Source organism: Dermacentor silvarum, chromosome 9, assembly GCF_013339745.2.
Source record: "Dermacentor silvarum isolate Dsil-2018 chromosome 9, BIME_Dsil_1.4, whole genome shotgun sequence".
Lineage (NCBI taxonomy): Eukaryota > Metazoa > Arthropoda > Arachnida > Ixodida > Ixodidae > Dermacentor > Dermacentor silvarum.
This window is the reverse complement of record NC_051162.1, coordinates 90,323,639-90,347,142: the sequence shown is the minus strand read 5'-3', so window position 1 is coordinate 90,347,142 and position 23,504 is coordinate 90,323,639. Positions and strand designations below refer to the sequence as shown.

The following is a 23,504-nucleotide window of genomic DNA, read 5'->3' as shown; positions in this document are numbered from 1 at the left end:
CGCCAAGACGTGGCCTCTCCCGAGTGTGGTCTTTGCCGCGTCGCTCGTCTGCAGCGCCGGAAAGCCTGCCAGCTGTTTCCAGGTGGCTTCGCAAACGCACACGCATGGCTTCGCGCGCGGTTGCTTCCCCACATTGCCAGTGTGCGTTGTTAGAAAACGTATCCACGAGTTGATTTTATGCCACGTGATTAACCTTGCTATAGACTAACGCGGATAATATATATCACGCGCGTTCTTTTGCTGACATAACCACATCAGGTATCTAGGGCCCGAATATGGAGGGGCCTCTCCCGAGTGTGGTCTTTGCCGCGTTGCTCGTCTGCAGCCGACATTGAGCGACGCCCATGCCTCAAAGACGCCCGATATAGGCTCAACATACTTGCCCTCTTAGGTGTTTCTTGCACTGGGTGGCTGGAATTCTAGCCATCCTAACAACGTCTGCCCAGTCGACGTGGCTCAACTGGCTCGAAACTTCCGCGCATGCCAGCAAGCTGGCATGCGCCATCTTTTTTTCGAAAACCCATCTTAGAAGGTCTTGGCTACGTGCTTGTCTTGTCTCTTGCCCCTACGCCCTATCTCGCGGCCTGCCTTTTTCTTTGGCTAGGCTTGTCTTCTGGATTTGTTCTTTTTTCCTGCCATTTGATGCCAAACCATTCATGCTGGAATGCCCGGGCTAGCGCATGTAAGTACGTGCCTGGCTGGGCCTTTCTTCCTTTGCCTCGCGGTTAGCGTGACCTCCCGCTGCCGGGTATTTGTTTAATCGCGGCTCTTCTTATGCCAGTGTTTCCTTGCACGTCTCACCTCTTCTTTGCGCACTGATCGGGATTTTTTTTTCTCCTTCCTCACCGCACTTTTTCCTCACCACAGACGCAAGGCGGCGCTGTGATGCGTGCTCCGCGAGCCCTGTCGGTACTCTTCTTCTTTTCCCCGTCTGCAACTCTCTCCGTCTTGCCTTTCCTTTCTGTTTGTCTCGTCTTGGCTTGTCTGCGTGTCTGGCTTCTGTGGTATGCAGGCTCCCCACGTGGTGCCTGCCGCCGCGCGAGCTCACGATGTGTCTGTGAGAGCTGCGCATATATGGCAAAAAAAAATTAATATAAAGGCCGTGAGGAGGGGATGCTCAGCCGACACCCTTCTTTTGCGTCTCCAGCCGCTGCAGCGCGGAATCCGGGACCATCCATTTCGGTCTTAAAGGAGCGCGCACGAATCGCGACGCTTTGCTAGCCCACCCCCCCCCCCCTTTTTTTTCTCCCTTTTGTTTCGGTTTCGATTGCGCTAAGCCTTTTTCTTTGCTCTTGCCCTGTTCGGGCTGAATATGACGTACAGGCCAACATGCCTGTAATTCACCGCTTGATTTATTGGTTTCATTTTGTTCTCCGATCTCTACTCTTTACGCCCTTTAACAATCCTTTCCGGTCTTCATGAAGTCGACGCTTCGCGTGTGGGATGCACACGATACTGGTTGGCAGTTGCTGAGCAAAGAACACGTTGCCGGTTAGTTCGGAAGAAGAAAGAAAAAAGATGCGTACGTCAACGACCGAGCGAGCGTAATTGCTGTGTTTAGTAAGGCTTAGAGAGACCGGTCTGCGCGGTTGTATGGTTACTAGCGGTTTATAAGTGTGGCGCCAGCGTTAAAGTGGAGCTTGTGGCGCCCTCAACTGGCTTGTAGCGCCTTCAACCGGCTTGTGGCGCCCTCAACCAGTCCTACGCGTTTGAATCGCAAGCAAGCGCCGCCTCTTTACGTCCGCAACGCCGACCAATCAGCGAGCGCCGAAGAAATTAGAGTGGTGAAATTAGTGTTCAGTTCACGCAAATCGTAGCCGCCGGAGTGCGATGACCTTTAAGTCATCGCTCGCTTTCTTAGTCAGAAATCGAATTCCGGCATTTGCGCTTTCTTCGATCGTCCAGAACCAACGCTTGTCATTTGTCGACGGGCACGCTGACATAGAGAATTCAAGGCACTAAGTTATAAGGAGAACAGTCATTAATAGATTGCGCTGAACGCACGTCCCTCAATGCTACCACTTACAAAAAAAAAAGGAATATTCTTCATAAACTCGTAACAAAATTGTCAGAAAAAAAGAAAGTGCATGGACTCGTTCAACGATGTTTTGTTTCCGTAAATCAATATCGTGCGCGTTATACCCCCGACCGATCCCCGCTAAGGTTTACGGCATAAAGACGTCAACTGACATCATTAAGTAAAACGTTACGCGCACGTCACGGCTTTGTTTGCGTCAGTGCGCAACCATGCGAGAACTAGGGGTTACAAGGCAGCAATAAAAGCAAGGGTCATAAAACAGTGTTCAAAGGCGCATGAGAAAGGCATGGGGGCGCGCGTAGATAGGGGGGGGGGGGGGGGGGGCTTCTCAAACGCGCCGGCCCATCAACAACTGGTATACCCCCTCCTCCAACAACAATGCCACGGTACACATGCCCCGAACGGACGTTATACAACCTGCGACCAGCACTAAAACACCCCCTCTGCCTCTTCCTTCGCGGCGGCTGCCATATATCGCACTTTACCCTACGTTCTACCAGTGATCGTTCCGTGACAGAGACCTGCCCACCATTTAGCTGTCCGTTTAGCGTACACAGTATACGCTCCTCAAGCCACACCACCGCAACTCAGATCCTAGTACCGTGCATCGCAAAAGAAGCGAGCGGTTCGCAGACAATGACAATGTATACACAGTCCTCGTAATCCTACAAGGGAACCCGCTAGGCCTAACCGGAATGGTCTAGAAAAAAAATAATAAACAGGCTAACTCTTACGATGAGATGAACAAAAAAAAAACAGAAAATCCGCGGTTCAGCTTATCCCCCGGTTTCTTTCTTTCGAGACCCAGTCGCTCCACTTTCAGTTTCCGACGGGCTGAGCCACCGCCGCGCCTCGTGAACACGATGCATGGCCCACGCACAGGTGTCGTGGGCATATACCGCGCGCGCGCGCGGTGGCGGTCACGGTCAAATCGCCGCGGGGCCGTACTGCACTCAACTCTGCTCACGGCCGATGGCGCACGTAATGGCCGTTGCAACAGTATGAAGAGCACGAGCGGCGCTACGCGCGCGAGACCGTGAAATTGTCGTAATGGAGTCGTGTGTGCCCGTGTGCTTCACTCCCTCGTACTTCACTTCGCCGCCCCCCTACAGTCTTGGGGTTCTTCTTCCTAACGGCGATATCGAGCATCGTGCGCCGCGCCGGTCACGGATCATTGTGCTTCCGTGTATCTCTCTCTGAAACGGGAACGAAGGCTCGCTCACGTCTTTCGCATCAGGGAAGATCGTCCCCCGCATTGTGTTACGCCTGGTTCGTCGGATCCTTAACACTCGTCTTGTAAGCGGGGGCGGTGACGCGCGTTTGTTTATGCGTTATCCTTCGGCGTTGCATTCCCCCCCCCCCTCCCCCCTCACTCTTATGGCAATTTTGTTGTCTCGTCGAACATTCTCTACCTTGTCCGCGCTCTACGTAGTGATAACGACCCGTAGTGCTAAGACTACCTTCGAGCGTAGTCGATCATTGACTCTGCGCCTCTGTTGAGTAAGAAAAAAGAAAAGACAGAAGATTGCATTGTAAAAGAGCATCTGCTTGTGCACAATGGAGAAGGAAAGCAGGGCGAGAGTGTTGCGTTTGCGTTCGTTACAACAGACCGCTGGCTTCCGGGTTGATTTAGGCCTGCGTATGGTTCTTAGCCCAGTTTCTTTTGGTGTCATTATTAGGTTTGTTAGCTCGTCTTTAACGTGGCGTATAAAATTGTTAATGATGAATGAAAGAAGGAAGGGAAGGAAGAAGGAAAGAAATAAAGAAAGAAAGGCATCCGGTTTCGGCCCTAATGATTCTTCATCGATGTTTTACCGGCGTTCGGGTGCCATACATGTGCCGTCTACTACACGCGATGTTCTGTTTGTTCGGAAAGTCGAATTAGGGAGCTACTTTTACGTGAAAGCTGCAGGCGCGACTGATTCTGCCATTTTGAGAGACCTTGGTCTTACTTCGCAAGGCTCCTTCTCTACCCGTCAGTATTCGCTACGAACATGCCTAGCTTCAAGCTAATGATTAAGCGCTTTCACTGCGTTCCTTGAATGATAATCAACGTACCCAGCTTCTTCTGGCAGATACGTGCAAGTTCGTGCACTGGGTGCTCGGGCAATATTTTAATCAACTGCATGCGCTCTCCAAGGAGCGACGACTGCCGTGCCTGCTTGCTCTTTTATTATTATTATTTCTTCAGACCGCTTCTTGGGGTGTGTTTTGACTGCGACGTCATCATCATCTCGAACCCCCCCGGTTGCCCCTTACGCTCGGCGTGGGGCATTCCAGATGAAACGACACGAGATATATTGAAAAAACGAGAGAGAGAGAGAGAGACAGACAGACAGGCATGCAGTGACGCTACTCGAACACGAGTTCGCCGACGCTCTCGCGCGATCATTATTACTTCTAAATGGGGCTTCCTCAACTCTCGCCACGGTCTAGATACACCAGCTGTGCGTGCGCTCATAAACGCATAACACTCCCTCACTCTCCTCCATCTCACCTCCTCCTCGGATTCAAGCTAACGCACCGCACCTTCGGGAAGAAACCAGACAAAGCAGAAACGCCAGCCCTGCAGCCGACATCTCTGGTGTGCTCACGCTTACGCCATCCTGTCTCATCCTTCGCTCGGTGTTGGCTCGTCACCACGACCTCCTTGACAAACCGCTAATGTTCGCGTGTGTGGTCCGTAGCGAACGAGAAGCAAGAAAAAGATAAAAGAAAGAAAGAAGACAGGCGTCACCCTCGTCGCGCCATGCCGTAACCGCAGAGACACAGACGCGAGCGGGCGATTACATTTTGACGACTTCATACAATGCGACAAAGCCGGCAAATGCCATGGAGCAAGTCGTCGGGGAGACTCGCAGGAATACTTCAGAAACATGGAAATCTGTCTCTCTCTATTTGTGAAGCTAACGCAGCGGAACCAGCGCATCATTGCGAATGTCGCGAGGTCGCAATGCTGCGGTGTTGCCAACGAACACAGCCGCTATTAGCATCACCACTGCGCGACGACCACCCGCCATCACTAGCAATGAAAAAACCGCACTACAAACCATCTCCGCGACCGTGTAACCTCTGAATCATCGCCGTCGCCGAGACGACGACGGCGCCTTGGGTTAACGACCATGAGGCGAGGGGGGAGGGAGGGGGTGGGGGGGGCGCTGTAGACGAAAACCTCCTCGGTGTCTATCCGACGACGACGCACTCGTTGTCTCGAATCTAACCGTCAAAATAGCGCGCTTTCTCTCGCGCCTCATCTTCGTCAGCTGCAAAAAAAAAAAAAAAAAAAAAAAAAAAAAAAAAAAAAAAGGAGTCGGCAAAGTTTTGCTGACACGAAGCCAAAACGAGTTTGGGTTCGCTGTCAGCGACCCAATATTGTAATGACCATGATTTGAGACGGTTCTAAATGACGGCGACGTGCACGGTAATGACCATTCGGTTACCAAGGGCCAATTTTTCACCATACCTGTCGTCTCTTTATGATCTCGTTTCATAACGGCGAGGTTTTTTGTCGTGCGAACAACAAAATAAACGTTGCGGTGGGCTGTTTCGATTACGACTATCACTGTGCACTTGGTCAAGATTTACATTTTGATATTGTAGGCTTGCTCGTTATATGTACCAGTGGACGGGTAACTGAAACGGAATCCGAAAGCTTGAAAAGCTGCGCGGACTAGCACGACTCAGAGTCCATTTTCAACATTACTTCAGGCAGCTCTTACGCCACTGTCAAGAGAAAAAAAAAATCGATTGTTTCTACTGTGACAACCTGATTCTAGTGAAGTCAACGAAACGTTATCCACAAGAGTCCCGGCAATATAGTCTACAAGGACTGGTGAGCTATGCTGAAAATGTCGGGTACAAAGTGCGTGTTACAAAAAAAAAAACTAAAAAAAGAAAGAAAAAAAAAACACTTCGAGCCTTATTGTTGAACTACCCAACATGCCATTCACGAATCCCAGTACTTCATTTGCATAACTACCTTTGCTAGCCATGCTGACGCATTCACAAAGTGTACGGGACGCCGAGCTACACATGTGTAGCACATGTGTAACTCAGCTGCATTCTTTTGAAAGAATGCCCAATTGCTGATTATCGTTATTCTCGAGCAACGCGATGTGCGTCTAAAACGCCACCTTCCCTCGTTTCGTGCAGAATTCGAGTTCATCCTGTCGCCAGCGTCGATGATCGCTGCGGCGAGCATCAGTATGGCCATCTGCGGTCTAATCAAACTCAACTGGACCAAGAGGAAGGACGTGCTGCAGAGGCTTCACGATATCACCAGCATAGAAGTGGTACGTCTTCTTACGAACCTAATTTTTTCTTTATCCTCTTCCATAACGTCGGTGACGCTCAAAGGCCCGCAAGCTTACGGCTATACTTCGGGCGTATCTCACGCAACAAATAAAAATAATACTATAGCTATGAACGCTCTTATCAAGTGGTTTTAGCTGAGGCAAATGAAATCCCTGTTGTAAATTCCACACCGCGAATGGAAATTTACGCCCATGATCTGATAACAAGGTGTCCCGAATAGACTTGGATGATCTGAACTCTGAATTCGTAGCTATCGCCAGCGATACAGATATCAGACAGCGCAAAGCGAAGGAAGTTCACAGAGATGTACGAAAAGTTAAAAGAGAACGAAACGAATTGAACACACGCTGATTCTATACTGACCAGTGTGCCAGAAAAGCTCTTATCAGAATTACCGAACACGCTTATCAAAATTATGTTCCGACAGGAGCTTAACAAGTTACTCATTAGGGCGAGCTGGAATCTTAAGCCCGGGGCACGCTTTCGTCGCAGCATTACACATAAAACACGCGAAGTTTTGTTCATTAACATTTTTTTTAATTTCCCTGTTTTCTGTGCAAACCTGCACTAAAAGCCTCTCACTGATCCGACAGGAGGCACTGAATCAAACTAATCCAGTCTCGCTAAGCCCAGCTACGGGGCCGCTTTGAGGTCCTCGTGTGCTTTTGCGGTCATTGTCGAATTCCGCCATGTTGTCGTTTTGAACCAATCACAGAAAGCCTCTACAGCTATTCGCCATCTTGTCAGCCATTCGGAGCTGACAAGATGGCGATTTCCACAAGTGTGGCGGAATTTAACAGCGTCAAGGATAGGATCTCGGGCGCGCGTTTATTCCACTTTACGTGAAATTCAGCGTTCTGCAAGAACTCAGTATGCCAGAGCAGGCTTTTTCCCTTGTCATTTATTTCTTTTTCTTTTGGAAATTCTTCATCGCGTAGCACACAGGAAGTGCCTGATAAATTAGCGCTCTGCACTCGCGTCGTCCGGCGCCTGGCGACGAAGGCGAATTCTCGGCCCCGTTAGGAGTTTCGGTTTCGGATTACCCGGCGCAGTCAGCGAAACGCTGCTTGCACGCTACGCTGCAGTCTCGTCGAAACGGGAAAACAATTACGAAAAACACGAAAATGTATTTTCTGTTCGCGTTTTCTTCTTCTTCTTCTTCATGATTTGCTCGCCGGCTGCAGGAAAACATGCGCTGTAAGTAATGGAAAACAGCAGTATTTTACTTTCCAACGCTGGCGAGGTCAATGCATGTCTTCTCGCGAAGAGTCTGCCTGCACCCATAGAGAAGCAGCCACGCGCGTTTGTGTGTGTGTGTGTGTGTGTGTGTGTGTGTGTGTGTGTATGCGCGGCACGAACCGGTTCAGCTGTTGTCCGCCGTCTTACGGCAGTGTTTCATTTCAAAGAAAACCATTTGTCTTCCTTCAAGGTTATCTATCACACTCGCGTGGTGCATCCTTTTTTTTTTCATTATTTATTTAAACACGTCGTGTATACGCGTAGACTCCAACCTGCGGCTAGCCAGAGCGTTAAGAAAAAAAAAAAGAAAGATTAATTTTCAATAAGTTACGAAAATGCTTTGCCCGGAAGGTAATGTTTCGTAAGACCTCTAGCTCTTTCTCCGAGCCGCGGTGTTGCAGTTTGTACGCGAAGTTGTGAAAAATCGATCTGCCGAAATTAGAGAGTTTTACCTGTCCGTGAAACTATCACTTTTTTTACAAAATATCGGAGACGGGGTGTGTCCGTGCCGCGTGTATCTTATGACGCTGAGCTCAACTAAGAACAATGCGAACTAAAATTACAACAACCATGACAAACTTACATGCTTGGGTAAATATATATGCCGAAACAATCGTTTCTGCTATCAAGCCACGCTAAGATAGGTCGCAAGCCGTTACACAGGATCGAGACAATCGCGAACCCCACGAACACAACACACGATCGACATATAGGAGGAGGTTTTGCTTACGACAGATGCCACTGCTGCGGTTAATAACGGCGATGCCCTGTTCGCTTACGGTGTGTCTCCTTTGGTGCTGTAATAAACAGTTGTAAAAAGTCCGCCATGTTGTCAAATTCTGCAATGACGACGTTTTGAGCCAATCAGAGCCACCACAGCAGCCTTGAGGGCAAGTCAGAGCTGACAAGATGGAGACAATACGGCGAAATTTGACAATAACCAGTATGGTACCCCTGGTTTCGAGTACACCGTCAAAACGCAAATATTCGCTACAAAAAAAAAAAAAAGAACCTATCACTCTTTTCTTTTTTTTTTCGAAAGCAACGTTTGCAATCCCTCGAGACTTCCAGGCATCCCGAGATGCCGCACGTAGCGTGAGGCGCAACGGCCGAACCAACAGAAACCAGTCGCTCTCTGTGAACACTAACTGTGAACAGCCGCTGCGAAAGCGTTCTTAGAAAACCAATAAATGGTTGTCAGGAAGAGCTAGAAAACTGAACATGTCCCCCCGCATTGCAAGACCTAAATGAGAGAGGAAAACTCAAAACTAAGAAGTAAAAAAAAAAAAAGCAAATGGGGAAAAAGGAGCTCGTAGCAAAGACGGTCGCAGAAGCCGTGCAGTGCGCTAGCTTCCAGCGGTTTGCCCTGCCCCGGCGTACCGTGGTAAAGACGTGTATACGTCGGCGCCTCGAAGCCGCCGTTATAGGAAAGGCGTGAGCTGACGGCAACTGGACACCGCGACGAAGCGGAGGGTGAGAACGCTCGCTCTCGTATAGTTCGCGCCGGCAGTTCCTTGGCCGGTGTCTAATAGGACCCAGCGAACTGCGGTTTGTGTAAGGCGGTTGGCCAACCACGTGGAAAGGCACTGCAGAGGGTTGGCAGAGGACGAGGCTTCCTTCCACTTGTCGGCGGAGTGCTGTACGCACTTGGTGCTTCCCGGCGTTCCGACAGCATTCTAGGCTTTCGGCGCCAGTGCTTTCACTTCACTTTCGAGAAGAAGGCAGTGGACGAGAAAGAAGAAACTCAAAACGATCTCGTTTTGTTCCTCGAAAAGGAGCGGTCCCCCCCCCCCCCCCCTTTTTCGCTCTCTCTTTGTCACCCGCCCCCTGGTTTCCGCGCGCATATTTGTCGGTTCCCTGCACAGGCGTGCCCTCGGGGACAAGCTTTAGTACATGTACAGTACATGTACTATTGCACTGCACTGTACAATTAGCGCTTTCTTGCTTCGTTTGGGTGGATGGATTAAGCCTTGAAATCAGTGTGGAGTTTGTTAATTGAAAGTTCTTGGTGCTGCCGCGAAACAGTCACTGCATATGCGGTGGTACGCGTATGCCCCATCAACAAAAGAGGCTATTTCTGAGGAACGTAATATTACACAAGCTAGCAAGACTCAATTGGACGATCAGTACTTGTTATCTGCTTTCTCTTTCATATAGAACGCCCCCTTCTCGTCGGAGAACTCACACCGATCGTGATGTGTTTTCTTGAGAAAAGTAATCAGAACTCAGTTTAGTGGTCACGCCGCTCTAACCGCAGCTCCACTGTCAGCGCATGGAGCTGAAGGTTGTTGCACAGCTCAACAACAGTGTCACATGGAAAGCGTCAAGATTAACACGACGTGTGGGGTGTATACATAGCTTTAAGGGTGATGCAAAATTAGTGGCTTCGACCGTGCATCCTGTCTTTTATTTTCAGAAATATTCAACCCTCCCGACTAGCAAGCTAATGACAATGTCTCATAAAGCGTCTCATGAGCCGCAACGTCTCATAAAGCGCTACCGCATCGGTTAGAGGGAATTCTGCGCAACTTCCAAATGAGCTTTGGCTTTCGCCCCGGCGCTTCCTTGAGTCACGTGTCCACTGGAGTCCCGTGACCCCCACCACGTGACAACGGGGTTCACGTGACAGGAGTCGGTGGCCGGCAGGCCGTTGGCTTTTGTCGCCAGGGTCGCACTCCACCCGAGCAGGGAGCGGCTCTCTGTTCGGCGGCTTGCCAATGCCAAGGGCACGTCGGCGGCGGCAAGGCCTGCGAGCAACATGTGTGTGTACGTGTGCGAGCGCGCATGAGCGGCTCCGTGGCGCCGTTCAAGCTTTGTGAAACTTTAGAGTGCCTCTAAAAACAGGCACAGTGTTATTCTTTTCGGCATCTGCCCCCCCCCCCCCCCCCCCCCCCTTCTCCACCTCGGCGAGTCTCTTCTGGTAAGGGGGGAGGGCATAACCCCGCGTAACGGCTATCACCTTCCCCCCTCGCCCGCCGTATAGCCAGCCACTTGCCGGCAGACTACAGAAGCCCTGTGGGAAAGTTGTACTCATCACATCGTTGATAGCAATTACTCTCTCAAACGGCAGCCAGTGCATATAGCGCGACACTCTTTGCGTTACGTGTTTTTTTTTTTTTCTTCCTTGTCATCTACTTCAATCCACGCAGCTCCTCCCCTTTCCATGTCTGGGGAACGGTATTATTCATTCACCAAGCCTATATACCGACAAGAGGAAGAGCAGCAAGCGCTGCACAGATGACGCAAATAAACACACACACACAAAATGGCGGGAGGAGCGTCGCGAAGCAAACAAAATACACGCGTTCTCGCTCGACGTCGCAGAAATTAGCATCCCACCCGCCTTCTCTCCACTTTAGGGACCCGTTTTCTTTTTTCCTTTTCCAAACAGTGTAATACATGCTAGCGGTGCCAGACGCTCGTAAAACCCGAAACGAAGATGCTCGGCTCCTTGCTATATACCATCGTCGAGTCTCCAGTGCGGATGTATGTTCTTGGTTCCCCTCTGGGGGCAAACCGAAATTCTTTCTCCGCTCCCCTACTCCCCCTCTCCCAGCTTAAGCTTACGCATTACAATATTTGTGTTTTGTATTTTTTCACTCTTAAGTTTGTCCATATAAGCGAGTGTCATCCTCGAATTTCGCCCCCAGGAGCGAATCATGTCGTTTATTACTGCCGACCCAGCGGATGTCGCCGAATCCAGCTCCAGCAGCGGCAGATACACTCGCACATCTTCTCTAACTCGGCACATATTAAAAGTGTTTGCAAGATCGCAGCAATGAAATACTAAGCAAGTAAAGCAGGCGAAAGAGATACTTCACTCGAGCAGAAAAGATATTCTGTATACATTCGGGGTCGTATCGCGTGTCTCGTATTCCGAGGCGCTAAATTTTTTTAAAGACAACCCCCCCCCCTCCCTTCCCCTCTCCACAACATCCCTGCAGACTCTTTTCAGTGTATTTTTTTTCACACCCTCGAAACCCCTTCAACGCCTGTTAGATTCGTATTCCGGGACCGCTGGGGATTCCGCTACAGTTCATTTGCCCTGCCCACCAAAGGCGCAGCGAGTCGCTCAGGGGGGGCATTGACTGGAAGGCTCATACGCGACGTATGAGGTCAGCACATAAATAATTTCCACGCTCGCAGCGCACGCACGCCCGACAGAGATCCTGAGGCGGTCGGTCTCGAGTTAAAATGCAGTACGCACTTCTCTACGCATCTCTTCGCGCCACGAAATGCACCGCGCTACTGCAACTTTGCCGCGGCAAACGGTTGCCTCGGCAGCAGTTCATTGCCCAATGAAAATGCAGCCGCCCTGCTTGTCTCAGTACTGAGCATCTGGAAGTATGCAGTGCGCTGTCTTGCGAAGCTTCGGCTCGGTTATGTATTCACTGACGCATCTGGACGGTATACAGCAGCGCACATGTCGATAGGCTGGCTTGTGCCCTCTGTAGAAGCAGTGTACTTAAGTCCACAGGCCGATGAAACTGGATAGGTCCTATCCACACGAGCACATGGATAGATTCCGCACGTCGACCTGTGAAGCTTCGGATTGGCTCGGCGCCTTGCACGGAAGCTGAGCGTCAAAGAGAACACGATCTTGCTTAGGCATCCGATGCGTTATAGCAGGAGGGGACAGGATTCTGAACCCGGAAGCCTCATGACCTCGCGGTTATTATTTCCCCCCAAAAAATAGCGAGCAGTGTTGCAGTTTGCGCTGACTGCAGTAACTACGCTGGCCAGGCGATGAGGCAGGCATTTGGATGGATGCAATGCACCGACCAAAGGAAGCACAGCTCACTTTTGAGTGAAGCAACTTCTTCCGAGAGTGTCGACTTGCCATTGCGTCAGAGGAGCTTTGCGGGTGGTGAAAATATGTCGCGTGTTAAACCACCGGCGAGTTGATTTACGACGAAGCGCGGAGGCGTTAATGTACAGCTTGCTTTTGACGGGCCACCCGGATGTCACTGCTAGTAGCGCGGAGTAGAGCTAAGGTTGCCCAGCAGTAAGCGAAACGTGGCATGTCACGAGCGAACACTCGCACTTCGTTCCTCTAGCTGTACCTCTGAAACACCGCTGATTTTCCCCATTGAGCTGCTAATAAGCTCAGTGTAAACTGTTTGGGCGTACGTTAAAGAAAACGTTAAGCTTCTCGGTTAAGAGTAAAATGTTCTTGCTCGCGGGGAATAACGGACGCTGCAAAGTGTTTCGTGATCGCTGTAAGTGGTTCGTGCTCGCCGGAATCACGGCTTCGATTCTAGCCGTTCTAAAAACAAGCCTGTTGTCAGCTCCGAGTGGCGGTTCAGCGTGAGGTCACAAAGTTCAGCAGCATGGGAGGTATAGCGGAGACGCAGATCGGGAAAAAACAACAACGATGGCCTCGAAGATGAAAACAACCTTCACGCCTGGCAACTAAACGGTGGCACGAGAGGTCGATGGAGATCTCCGCGCTTCGAGACCTTTCGCACGGCCGTTCAAGCAAACTTAAAGTTCTGAAGGCTACCAAGGTCAACCGACGAGCCGGTGCACGGCGAATCACGAACATAACAAAACAAAAGCAAAGCGTGAATTCACGCGAATCCCGCCACAAAAGAACGGGTCGGTCACGCCTTTCAGATTGAGATGGTCGAAAGGGTTCGCGGGTCTGTTGTGCGTGCGCGCCGTGGGTCGTAAGAGGGCGAGACCATTGTCGACGTCACGCCGTCGCCAGAATCGCCGTCATAAACTGACGAATCTCGTTCACTGCCAAACACGGGCGCCGGGGGCCGCCTTCGGAAACACAATTACGGTACGAATGGTCAGCCCGACAGGACTGAGCTTTCAGCCGTTCTCTTTTGAATGGAACCAAAATAAAGCGCAATAAAAAAAAAGAAAAAAGACTGGCGCCGGGTATTCAAGAAGCGCGCGGCTGATTGACCTTATCAGAGTGCCGCTCGCGGCGGCGAAAGCAAAAGAACTCCCGTGAACCCTGCCACGCACCCCGCTTTGCTCGACCGTCCGTTCGGCCCTGTCCATAAATAATAATCGTAAAAAGGTCGCCCTCCCCTTGACCGAGGGAGGCGCACCGACACACACACACACACACGAGTCCGCGCGCCACCACACTTGCCGCCGTCTCCTCCACATTCCCCGCTCCCCCCTCCTGCCACCATGCACACTGCCTCGCTTCACTACGTGGCACAGCGGCATTCCGTTTCGGCCCATTCTCCGGGAGCAAACACGAGCCTCATTCCCACGGTCTTCAACGGAGCGAGCGAGAAGCGAAGACTCGGCTTCTCGGGACGGCGGAGCCACGGAGGCGAAGACTTGCGTTAGGTGCACTGGCTGCGGAGGTGGCGAGAAGGAGAAGGATAGTGGCGGCGCGGCATACACTACTTTCGTGGGCTACCACCGCCATCTAGCGGCCGCACCGGTCGCTACGTCGGCTGCCCCAAAAAACGAGCCGTCGCCGTCAGCCAGAACCCGAAGCACCGACCGAACACCCGAAACCGTGATCGCGCGCTAGACGCAGAACAAAACGAAGACAACAACAGCAGAATGGGACACCCCGCGTCGAACCCAAACGAGACCTCCGACAGCAGACCCCCACGAAAAATGCCCGCGAAGAAGACGAAAAAGAAACGGGCGAGGGGGGGGGGGGGGGTTAAGGCGGGACAGAACGAGCTTTGAAAAAAGCGGCTCAGAAGGCGCGACGGGCTTCGGCCACTGTGGCGGCAGCCGCGGCGTGCCGGTAATCAAGTGTAGTGGTACTTTCGCTCTTCAGTGGAGGGGAAGGGGGCCGCGGCCCTTGTACATTTCGGCAGCGAACCCTGCACCCCCCCCCCTTTTTTTTTAAATATTTTTCGTTCTTTCTTTCGTTTTCTCTTCGCCACCACGTACGACGACGCTGCCTGGAATGTGCCCGAGCTGGTGGTTGTGGTGGTAGCTGGAAGGGAGAGGGGTGCCATGAGCGTTCTCTTCGCAACACCCTCCCGTACAGGCCGGCCCGCCTGCTAAACCTTCTCGGGCGCCGTCGCAGTTCTGAACACTTCTCCCCCTTCTTGTCATGCGCTTCTTTCGCCGTGCCGCCGCCGCTGAACGCTTAGCTAAGCGGGCGGGCGACGGAGGAGGGCGGCGTATGAATGGCCGGTGCCGGCAGGTTTCGTTTTCGCTGCCCGCCGGCTTCACCCACCTCCTTCCATGGTGGCTGAATTCGCGGAAGAAGTCGGCGGGACGGTTCTTTTCCAAAGCGCCTTGCTACCCCCCCCCCCCCCCCCCCTCCACTTGCCTCGCGTACCTTCTTCGCAAGGAGTTTCGGCCGAAACTCTAAAGCTAAAGAAATCACTGGCTCTCTAGGAATGAGGTGAAGGGGTGGCCTAGCATCGGCCAGGAGGTGGGAAGGAGTGTCCACCGTTTAACCAGCCACCGAGCGCAGCCAATCAGAGGCAGTTCTTCATGCCGCCCCCCCCCCCCCTCTTCCCTCCCCCTAGCCTTCTTTCGGTTTGCCGCGACCTTCCACGTACATTTCAAACGTCGTACCCCCAGCCGTGCCATGCCCATTCCATTTTTGCTTGTGTGCTTTCCTCGAGGTCCAGCGCACACGCGCTGTATCGCGAATGATGTAAAGAAGACAGAGAGGGAGAGAGAGGTGGCCGGCGAAAAAAAAAAAAAAAAAACCCAAAAGAAGCGTGCGTGAGGCCGCACATGCGTGGAGAACGGGTGTAGGTCAGGCGCATGCAAGTTTTGTTGCCAGGCTGGCCGTGTTCTCTGCTGAGGCTCGCTGTCGAGAGTGGAGAAGTGGCGACAAGGAGTGACCTTGTCGCCCGTGGCGCAACAGGTGATTGCCGTTCACCGCGCGTTGCTGGGTCTTCGCGGCGTTTTAAAGGTCCGATACGCCGTTCGGCCACTTCACTTGTTCGCGATTCCGGTGTCAGTGGTATACAGCCAGAAACCGGAGAGTTTGTGACGAAATCTCCTCCTGAAAAGCGCTGGCCAATCGTAGGAGAGGTTCGGGAACAGAATGTCGCTAAATCAGATGCTTCTCGAACGGAATGTGATAAAATTAGGTTATTCTCGCCTCTCAAACGTCGACTCATAGGATGTGTTTACGTAAGAACTCTAAGCTGCTACAAGGTGCATGACTGAGAAGTAGGCTTAAAAATGCTGATAAAAGTAAATCTTAATGCTGATCACTTTCACGCTGCGCAGTTCTGTGGACATCACAAGGCGTACAAGATGCCAATTAAGTGGGTGGCTGGTATTCGAGATTGCGACAGATTTATGGGGACGCTGAGGTCTCTCGTTGAAGTAATTTTGGCAGCCGGTACTTTATGAATTCTTCTGTCCATGGTGGGGCCATGGACCATGGGCCAGATGCAGCGCTTGGACCGGGAGTGGTGGTCAGCGACGCCGAAGGGTGCATCACCGAAGCTTACCCTTCACACGGGGCCATGCGCGGTCTCGAAGAGTGTTTGTGCGCCTCGAGATAAGATCGGCGATCTTAAATTCTCGCACAGGAAGCTCGTGCCGCAAACAGCTTCGAGCATATCTTTCCAGCTCGAAACGCTGATTGGGAACCGCGGGGAATCGTCGGTGGCATCTCGCCTCCCGCTTTCGATAACCATGCTGAGTTATGGTTTGTTTAAAGCGGAAACCAGGGAGGAAGGATGCCCGGGAGGGAGGCGACGGCACGAAAGATGCGGAGCTCCCGTTTGAAGATATATTGGTCTCGGCGGCGGGTGGCAGTCGCGCGGCCCCTGTGGTCTTGCTCCCGCTGATGGTCGATATCCGTTGCCTCGGCGGAATTCCTCGCTTCTCGACTTCTCTGCTGCTTAGTTCGTCGATGTTTGCGCGAAGCCCCCTCTTGTCTGCTGTGACCCTCAATCCTCCTTCTTCCCGACAGCCTTGTAGGCCCGGAGTACCCTGCACAAACCAGTGCTCGTGATCAAGTAACCAAGAAATAAAACTCACCATGCTATAGTTCGTTCTTCCGCCTTGACTATAGGATCGCCACGTTGGTCTTCTCCACGCGCTGACAAGGTTCTTCCAAAGATTCCCACATGGCCAGGCGCTCTCCGGAAGTGTCTGCGATGTAGGCTTGATGCACCTCTCTCTGAAACATGTCGTCCCGCTATCGCGTCACCGTTCATCCGCCAACTATATCATTCGAACCACGGTAGTGAAGGCGTTCCACAATTGGGGGGGGGGGGGGGGGGGAGGCTCGAACTTTCCCAACGCGCACCGTGTCCTCATAACCAATGCCAGGCACAGGCGGATATACGTTCAAGTAGCCGAGTAGAACAAATAAGGTCTGTGAGATCTGTGCAACGCTCATCGAGGATAAGAGCCGGAGATGCCTTCAGCATCGAGGCCTGTGGCTTTGTGCCGATATCCCGCGCAAAATCTTGCAGCACGTTTCTTCGCTGTGCGGAGAGACAGAGGAGGTTGAGGTATACCTACGCTGGCGTTATGACGTTCAATTGGCTCATGTCTTTCACGAATTTGAAACGCTCTTTCGTGTGTATTTTTGTTCTCGTTCACGACGATCACAGTGACACTGCTAAACAATTCTCAAATTCCTCGTATGGAGAAAAGAAAAAGTGAGCAATGCGCTTGAAATATTCTTACGAGTGGCGCACGTGAAGGGTTAATTGTTTACTACCACCTTTAGATCATGTCTTTTGCTTTCCTTTTTCACTCTAGAAAAATATCAGCGGTTAACTTGTGTTCTGAACCGTGAGTGAAGTTGAAGCACTCTCATTTTGCTCCTTGACGTGCAATTTGCTTGATATGCTTGTCGGCCAGTGAAGCGTAGAAGGTGAAGATCTCCGCGTGTTATTTTGTGTAACTAATCTAATTAATCGAGCCCCACACATGAACTCAATGCTCAAGTTTCTTTTTTCTCTCTCTCTTTCGTGCTTCGCAGGACTGTCTACAAGACTGCCAGCAGAGGATCGAGAAGGCGCTGGTTAGGAACTACCCCGAACTTACGAAGAACCTTGCCGCCACGCTGAACGGGACGACCCCAACGCCATCGCCAGCATCGACGCCGTCGGGGGACTACGCAGTTAAAGTGAGCGCCGAGACGGTCACTCTCGAGTCTGAGACCCCCGAGACGCCCACCGACGTCCAGGACGTTCTATTTTGAGGAGCTACGGCATCCATCCTTAGGCACTGCCGGACTACCTTAGGAAAAAAAAAAAGAAAAACAAGAAAACAAACACTGACCAGTGTGCTTCAATTGCTCGTGGTCCACAAGCCCTGCGAAGTGTGCCTCCCACTTCAAGTTTGCACCCTCCCTACACCCCCCCCCCCTTCCCCAACCCTTCAACAGCTGCAAGAAAATGCAATAGAACTCGTGTGAGGAGGGACTCCGGTGTTCACTGAGTACCCATCCCCTTAGCAAATGCAATGGAACATTTGAACACTCCTGTGCGTATGTGTGCATGTGTGCGTGTGCGGCCGCAGTGTTTTTGAGACTTTCGGCGAACTCCATTTAGTCTTTATTATTATTATTTTTTTCTTCGTTGCTTCACTGCTGCCACCTGCCTGCCGAGAACGGAAGCAGAAGAAACGCCCCTGCCAACGGGAAGAAAGCCTGTGAAAACTTGTCGACCTGACCTCAGCACCCCTGCTACTCTCCAAAGGCTTTTTTTTTTCTTCTTCTTTTTTGCTTGTGAAAGATACTGAAAGAACTGAAAGGCTGACGCAAACGCTCGCTGAAAACCGAAGATGTGAACTGGTGTTCTATAAACTTTTTTCCCTCGTCTTCTCTTAGCCGTTGAGCGTTGGTCAAAGATGGTCACTCCGTACTCGTCTACGCCATTTCTTTTAACTCTTCTGCCGTGACAATATGTTTGAAGAAAAGAGAGAGAGAGAAAAAGGTGATGATGTGCGACTGCCAATAGTGTGCCTTATGCAAAATGTGCGTCTCGGAAATAATGGAACGCAGAGATGTGAAGACGCCTAGTCAACGATGGACGTGACTCTTTTTTTTTTTTTTTTTTAATGTTGTGTTTCAGCTTAGTCTGTTTGGCATTGTATTAGTGTGTGTAAGCGAAACGATGAAGACGACGGCTAGAAAACGAAAGCATTGGTGCTGCGCAAGACATGACTCTCTAGTTGGAGTGGTGTGAAATGAATTTTGCGATTGTCTGCTTGTATGGTGTGTGTTTGGGCGTGACAAGAAAGGAAAGAGAGAGAGAGAAAAAAAAGCAATAGGTTGAAGTGGCGCAGGAAGCTTTCGTGGGAAGCAGTGAAGATGTAGTTGATCAGTTTAATGTCATTATGCAGGAAGGTCAGGAGAGCCACCTATTGGCAAGCCTTTCTGACAGACTCCCCCCCCCCCCCCCCCCCCCCAGGTTTTTGACCTTGATCCGAACTTTGGACGAATATTTTGATTGTAGGAATGGAAATAGAGACCGCGTAACTTAATTTTGAGAGCCAGAGTGTTGGAGGAATTCAGTGGTGATGTTGCGAATTGTCCGCGTGCCTGCTACGTGTGTGAGAGTTACCGTGTGGTAAAAAAAAAAAAACTCAGGAAAGGCAGGCAGTAGTTTTCGAGGTTTAAGTGGGTATTATTATATTATAGCAATAATTATTTTTATTGTCTTTTGTTGTTCTATCAAGTCCTCTATAACGTTGCACGAAGAGCACCAGGGCATTTTTTGAGGGTGTGTCACTTGTGTTTTTTGCGCCTACTTTTTTTTTATGTACATATATAATATCTATCTATACAAGTGCTCGTTCCTTGACGAGACAGGCTGCATGGCATGTGCCGGTCTTTGAGTGTCATCTTATTTCTTTTTCTTTTTTGCTTTTCTTTCTTTATTTTTCTTTTTTTTTAATTTTGTTTTGCCACCAGCCCCTCTCCGATCCATAGTTACTTGGAAACCAGAGGGCATGGTCATTGTCACATGGGGTGACCACTGCGTTAGTGACTTAATACCTCCATTATCAATGTCAGCTTTAGGCTTCCTCCTCGTGTGACTAGCAATTGGTAATCCGGATTGGCTTCTGGACGTCCGCTTGTCATCAGACGACACCAATGAAGCGCTTACGTCACTCATTTTTCACGTTCAGTTGCTCCGGGATTCGGGCGTCTTTGATGGCAAGACACTCAAAAATTAGAACCGTGTAGTTCGTTGTACAGAGGCTTCGCGGAAAGGATATTTCGTGCAATTGATGCTAGCGTAAGGCTATATCCGCGATGACGGTGTCCCCATGAAGCAAACCTATTTATTAGTGACGACACAATTTTGTTTTCCGCTGCTAACGTCGAGATTACTCCTACGCTACGGCGCACTGGGCCCACAAAACTCGACACGAGTCCTTCGCAGCCGCGACCGATGTGAGCGTGTGAAATCTTTTTCGCCGTGTCAAGCCAGAAGCCGATTTTTATCGCGACGGCGATATGCCATCTTAGTGCCGACGTTTCGTCGGACCAGACTTTATAAAAGCATAATCGAAGTATCTCCCCATTAGAAAGTTGGGCACTTTACTGGCACCGACAATGCCGTTCGCGAAAGTGCTTTATAACAACGTTCCTAAAACGCCATACTAAACGCCCTCATGTGGAGACAGTGCGCACTAAAGCGATCCGAGTGCTAAGTGCCATGTGCTAAGTGCTTCGAGTGCTAAGTGCTAAACAAGTGCCATTCGAGTTTTCCTTATTCCCCCGTCGAAACGAAAGAAAAAAAAAAGCTCTTGACTGGAGCAGCTTCTGCGCTAAGCATGTTGTAGTCATCCAGCAATACCTCAGAGCCTTGTAATTTATAGCTGTTAACGTGCGTGACCTTTTTTTAGCTGAGATGCTCCAGTTAACGACTAAAGCTAACAAACAAGCAAAACAGAAAGATCTCGACGCGACCGTCGCTCCACAACGCCTGACCTAAACCCCATCCTACAGCTCCTCGTCAAAGAAATGATGCCAGTCACACTCCTCAAGCATGGTGCAGGGAATGATAGAAGAAAAAAAAAAGTTTGAAAATTGATGTCGCCCTCTCTCGCTTTATAATTTTTTTTATTATTATTTCGTACACCGCGTGCGTCGTCTTCCGCCAAAATATGCTGGTCATATGTTGTACACTTAAACGTTTCTGCCTCGTCGAACAGCCAGTCCTACGTCCTCACCGCTTCGTTTGTTTGTTTGTTCTCGTTTGTTACATTTGTTCGACACCCGTCCTACGTCCGTCTTTTTTTTTTCTTCCTTGTCACAGCGTTTAGTAAGCGCATATAAATATTATATATATTTTATATATACATATAAATAATATTAGGTACCACGCCGGCATTTAAGTACATTTCGAAATGCGTTTTTTTTTCCTTGTTTCTTTTTTTTTTCTCTGCATCCCAGCTATGTGTTAGCTGACCTGTCTACCGCGACGACCCGTTCTATTTTTTTTTTAATTTTCGCTATGACAGAGTCCATTGGAAAGTGCAAGGAACCGTCAGCTGCAGATGAAGAAAAAATTGTGATCTTTACAGACCCAATTTTTTTCGCGAGTACGTATGTTTTTATACGAACTGTAGAAAAAAAAACCTATTTATTGAAAGCATGGCCGAGATCTTCGACCGTGGCCTTGCCCTTACGTTTTGATATTCTCAAGCATTTCTTTGGCCGCTGCACGCAGCACCGCCCTTGTTGGTTTCTTTTCTTATTTTTTTTTTCATTTCTCCGCAGACTTTCAGCCTCAGAGAAATGCCAAGTGAGCCGATAGGCCCTTCCAAGCTACTGATACCTCCCGAGATATGTACTAGGTTATTTTCTTCCTTTAGGACAGCTTTTCGGTTGTACAAATTAAGTAACGCCGCAGCGAAAAAAAAAAACACAAAACGAAACAACGATCGCCTCAGGTACAACGATAAAAGAGTATTTTGACTTCCAATTTCGTGTTGCCAAGCGCAAACGGATGCAGCTTAATGCGTCATCGTCGTTATGGAGATTTGCGGCAAATTTTGCTTGAAAAAAGGGGCGTGCGAATAGGGGTGTGCGAATAGAATTTTTTTTTTCAATAAAAGGAGAACCTTTCAGATTCGGATATTCGAAAAATGTGGGCTGCTAATATCGAATGAAATAACGAATATTTTGTTGCTTGTAAATGGTGACGAATAAAATTGGAAAGTTAATGTGATGATAAATGAGGCTCTTTTGATTCAATGCTCGCAATGGTTCGCTGAAAGCGCCACCTTGTAAACGAGGAAAAGTGAAAGGTTACAGCACTTTATGAATCCTCCGTACGCGCAGGCCCTTTCCTACGGCGTGCCGGCCCATATTCGGCCATAACCGAGTGTTACAAGAAAATTAAATCCTGAGTATTGGATTCGTGATTGAATTTCGAATATTTGCACACCCCTATGCCGTAGATATCTATGTACATTTTTCGCCCAGCCAGAAATTTCCGCTCTCGTTTCCTTCTAACCGAGCACGAATTGCGAACACGGTATTTAGAACACCACTTTGTACAATGCATTTTCTATACACAAAGAATCTGAATAGAGATTTGCGACGATACAGATGTTCAGTATTTCACACTACACCGGTCTTTTTGTTCACGCTGAAATCGCGTGAGCATCCACCTGGAGACAGTTTACGATGCTGAATCATAATGCTAGTTTGAATCGCGGCCATATTTCTTCCCCAGTGTTTGTCAATTTGTCATGGTTGTAAGTGTGCTTGAATACCCTTCAGTGGGAAATCCACCACTCCATTGATTCCTTTTCTCTAATTATCATAATGTTGCTTGTGGCCGACTTTCCGCAAATATGCAGCTTTTTGAAAGAAGAACGTTATCGGAAAGGCTGCCGAATCAGAACAGATCGGCGATCACTACGATACGCAATGTTCTCTTTGATTGCCCTCCATTCGCAATCATTGCGATTAAGAAGGGCTGTATTCCAGCACACTTTACTCTATTCCGAAAGTGAATAGTTAAATAAAAAAAATGCTAGGAAAAAAAACTAAAAAAAAAAGATTTTGTCTGAGTGTGTTTTGTGTAACCAATCTGGTACAGTGTTCTCTTTGTTTACGAAAAAGTGCCTGGAATGTGTACGCACTGTTCATGCTGCGTCACCTGTGGTATGAAAAAAAAACGAAAAAAAAAAACAAAACAAGAAAGCTATGCATGACGACTCGCACGTCTCCATTTGTAAATATGATTTGATCGTGAACAGTGATGTTTTTGTTGTCCCCGCAATAAATGAAAATGACAAATGTTCGCCTTGCGTCCGAGCCTTTCCTGCCGGTGTGTTCTTCTGATTTGGCGTCACCGGCGCATTTTGCCATTGAAATATAGAAAAAAAAAGGTACCACTGATAACATTAGGACCGATATCTCAAGCTGACATGAACAAACTGCACTGCTGTCATCACAAATGCACCGTTAAGTTCGCTACAAAGCGACTGGGTGCCACGGAAAACGTGCGCCCTGTCGAGGTTAAAAAAAATACACACGAGACAAGATTTGCGACTTTCAAAAAAAAAAAAAAAACTATGCCAACAACTTCGCCTAAATAACGGATGCCTGCCATGCGCACTGAGGTGCTAAGTCATCTTGCTGAGTGCTCGCCGGTTCATCTTAAAGATAAGCCGCAATAATGCAACTGAGTAAGGATAGAAGAAGCAAACGCGGAGGAGAGGACAAGCGCTGATTGCCAACTCTGGAAAAAGTAATGCCAGGTCTAACTTGTCAGTGCTTAAGTAATTGAGCATTTTGGCACAGCATTATTGTGTAGAATGCGTACGGCAGCCATTTTTAAGACGGTGTGCTGTTCATTGCAAGAACTGCTCTTACACTCCCAAGTTCAAACATACTCGTACAAGATTTTTGATGGATGCTAAAATTAAAAATGCATGGAACGTCGTAGAATCGGTCTATATAAAAAAAACTGGAAATAAGTACATTAGCTCGGCACAGTGATATAGAAAAGCTCTGTCT

The 23,504-nt window shown here is 49.5% G+C and overlaps 1 protein-coding gene across 2 annotated transcripts in view; it reads left to right on the top strand.

The window, feature by feature from the left end:
* Positions 1 to 22,785, top strand: part of LOC119463332 (G1/S-specific cyclin-D2) — a 335,797-nt gene extending 313,012 nt beyond the window's left edge. For both annotated transcript variants that reach the window (XM_037724130.2, XM_049656520.1), the window contains exons 8-9: positions 6,191 to 6,330; positions 17,496 to 22,785. In XM_037724130.2, the coding sequence (XP_037580058.1) occupies positions 6,191 to 6,330; positions 17,496 to 17,717 (362 nt within the window). In that variant the 3' untranslated portion in view covers positions 17,718 to 22,785. The remainder of the gene's footprint in view (positions 1 to 6,190; positions 6,331 to 17,495) is intronic.
* Positions 22,786 to 23,504: the final 719 nt, after the last annotated feature.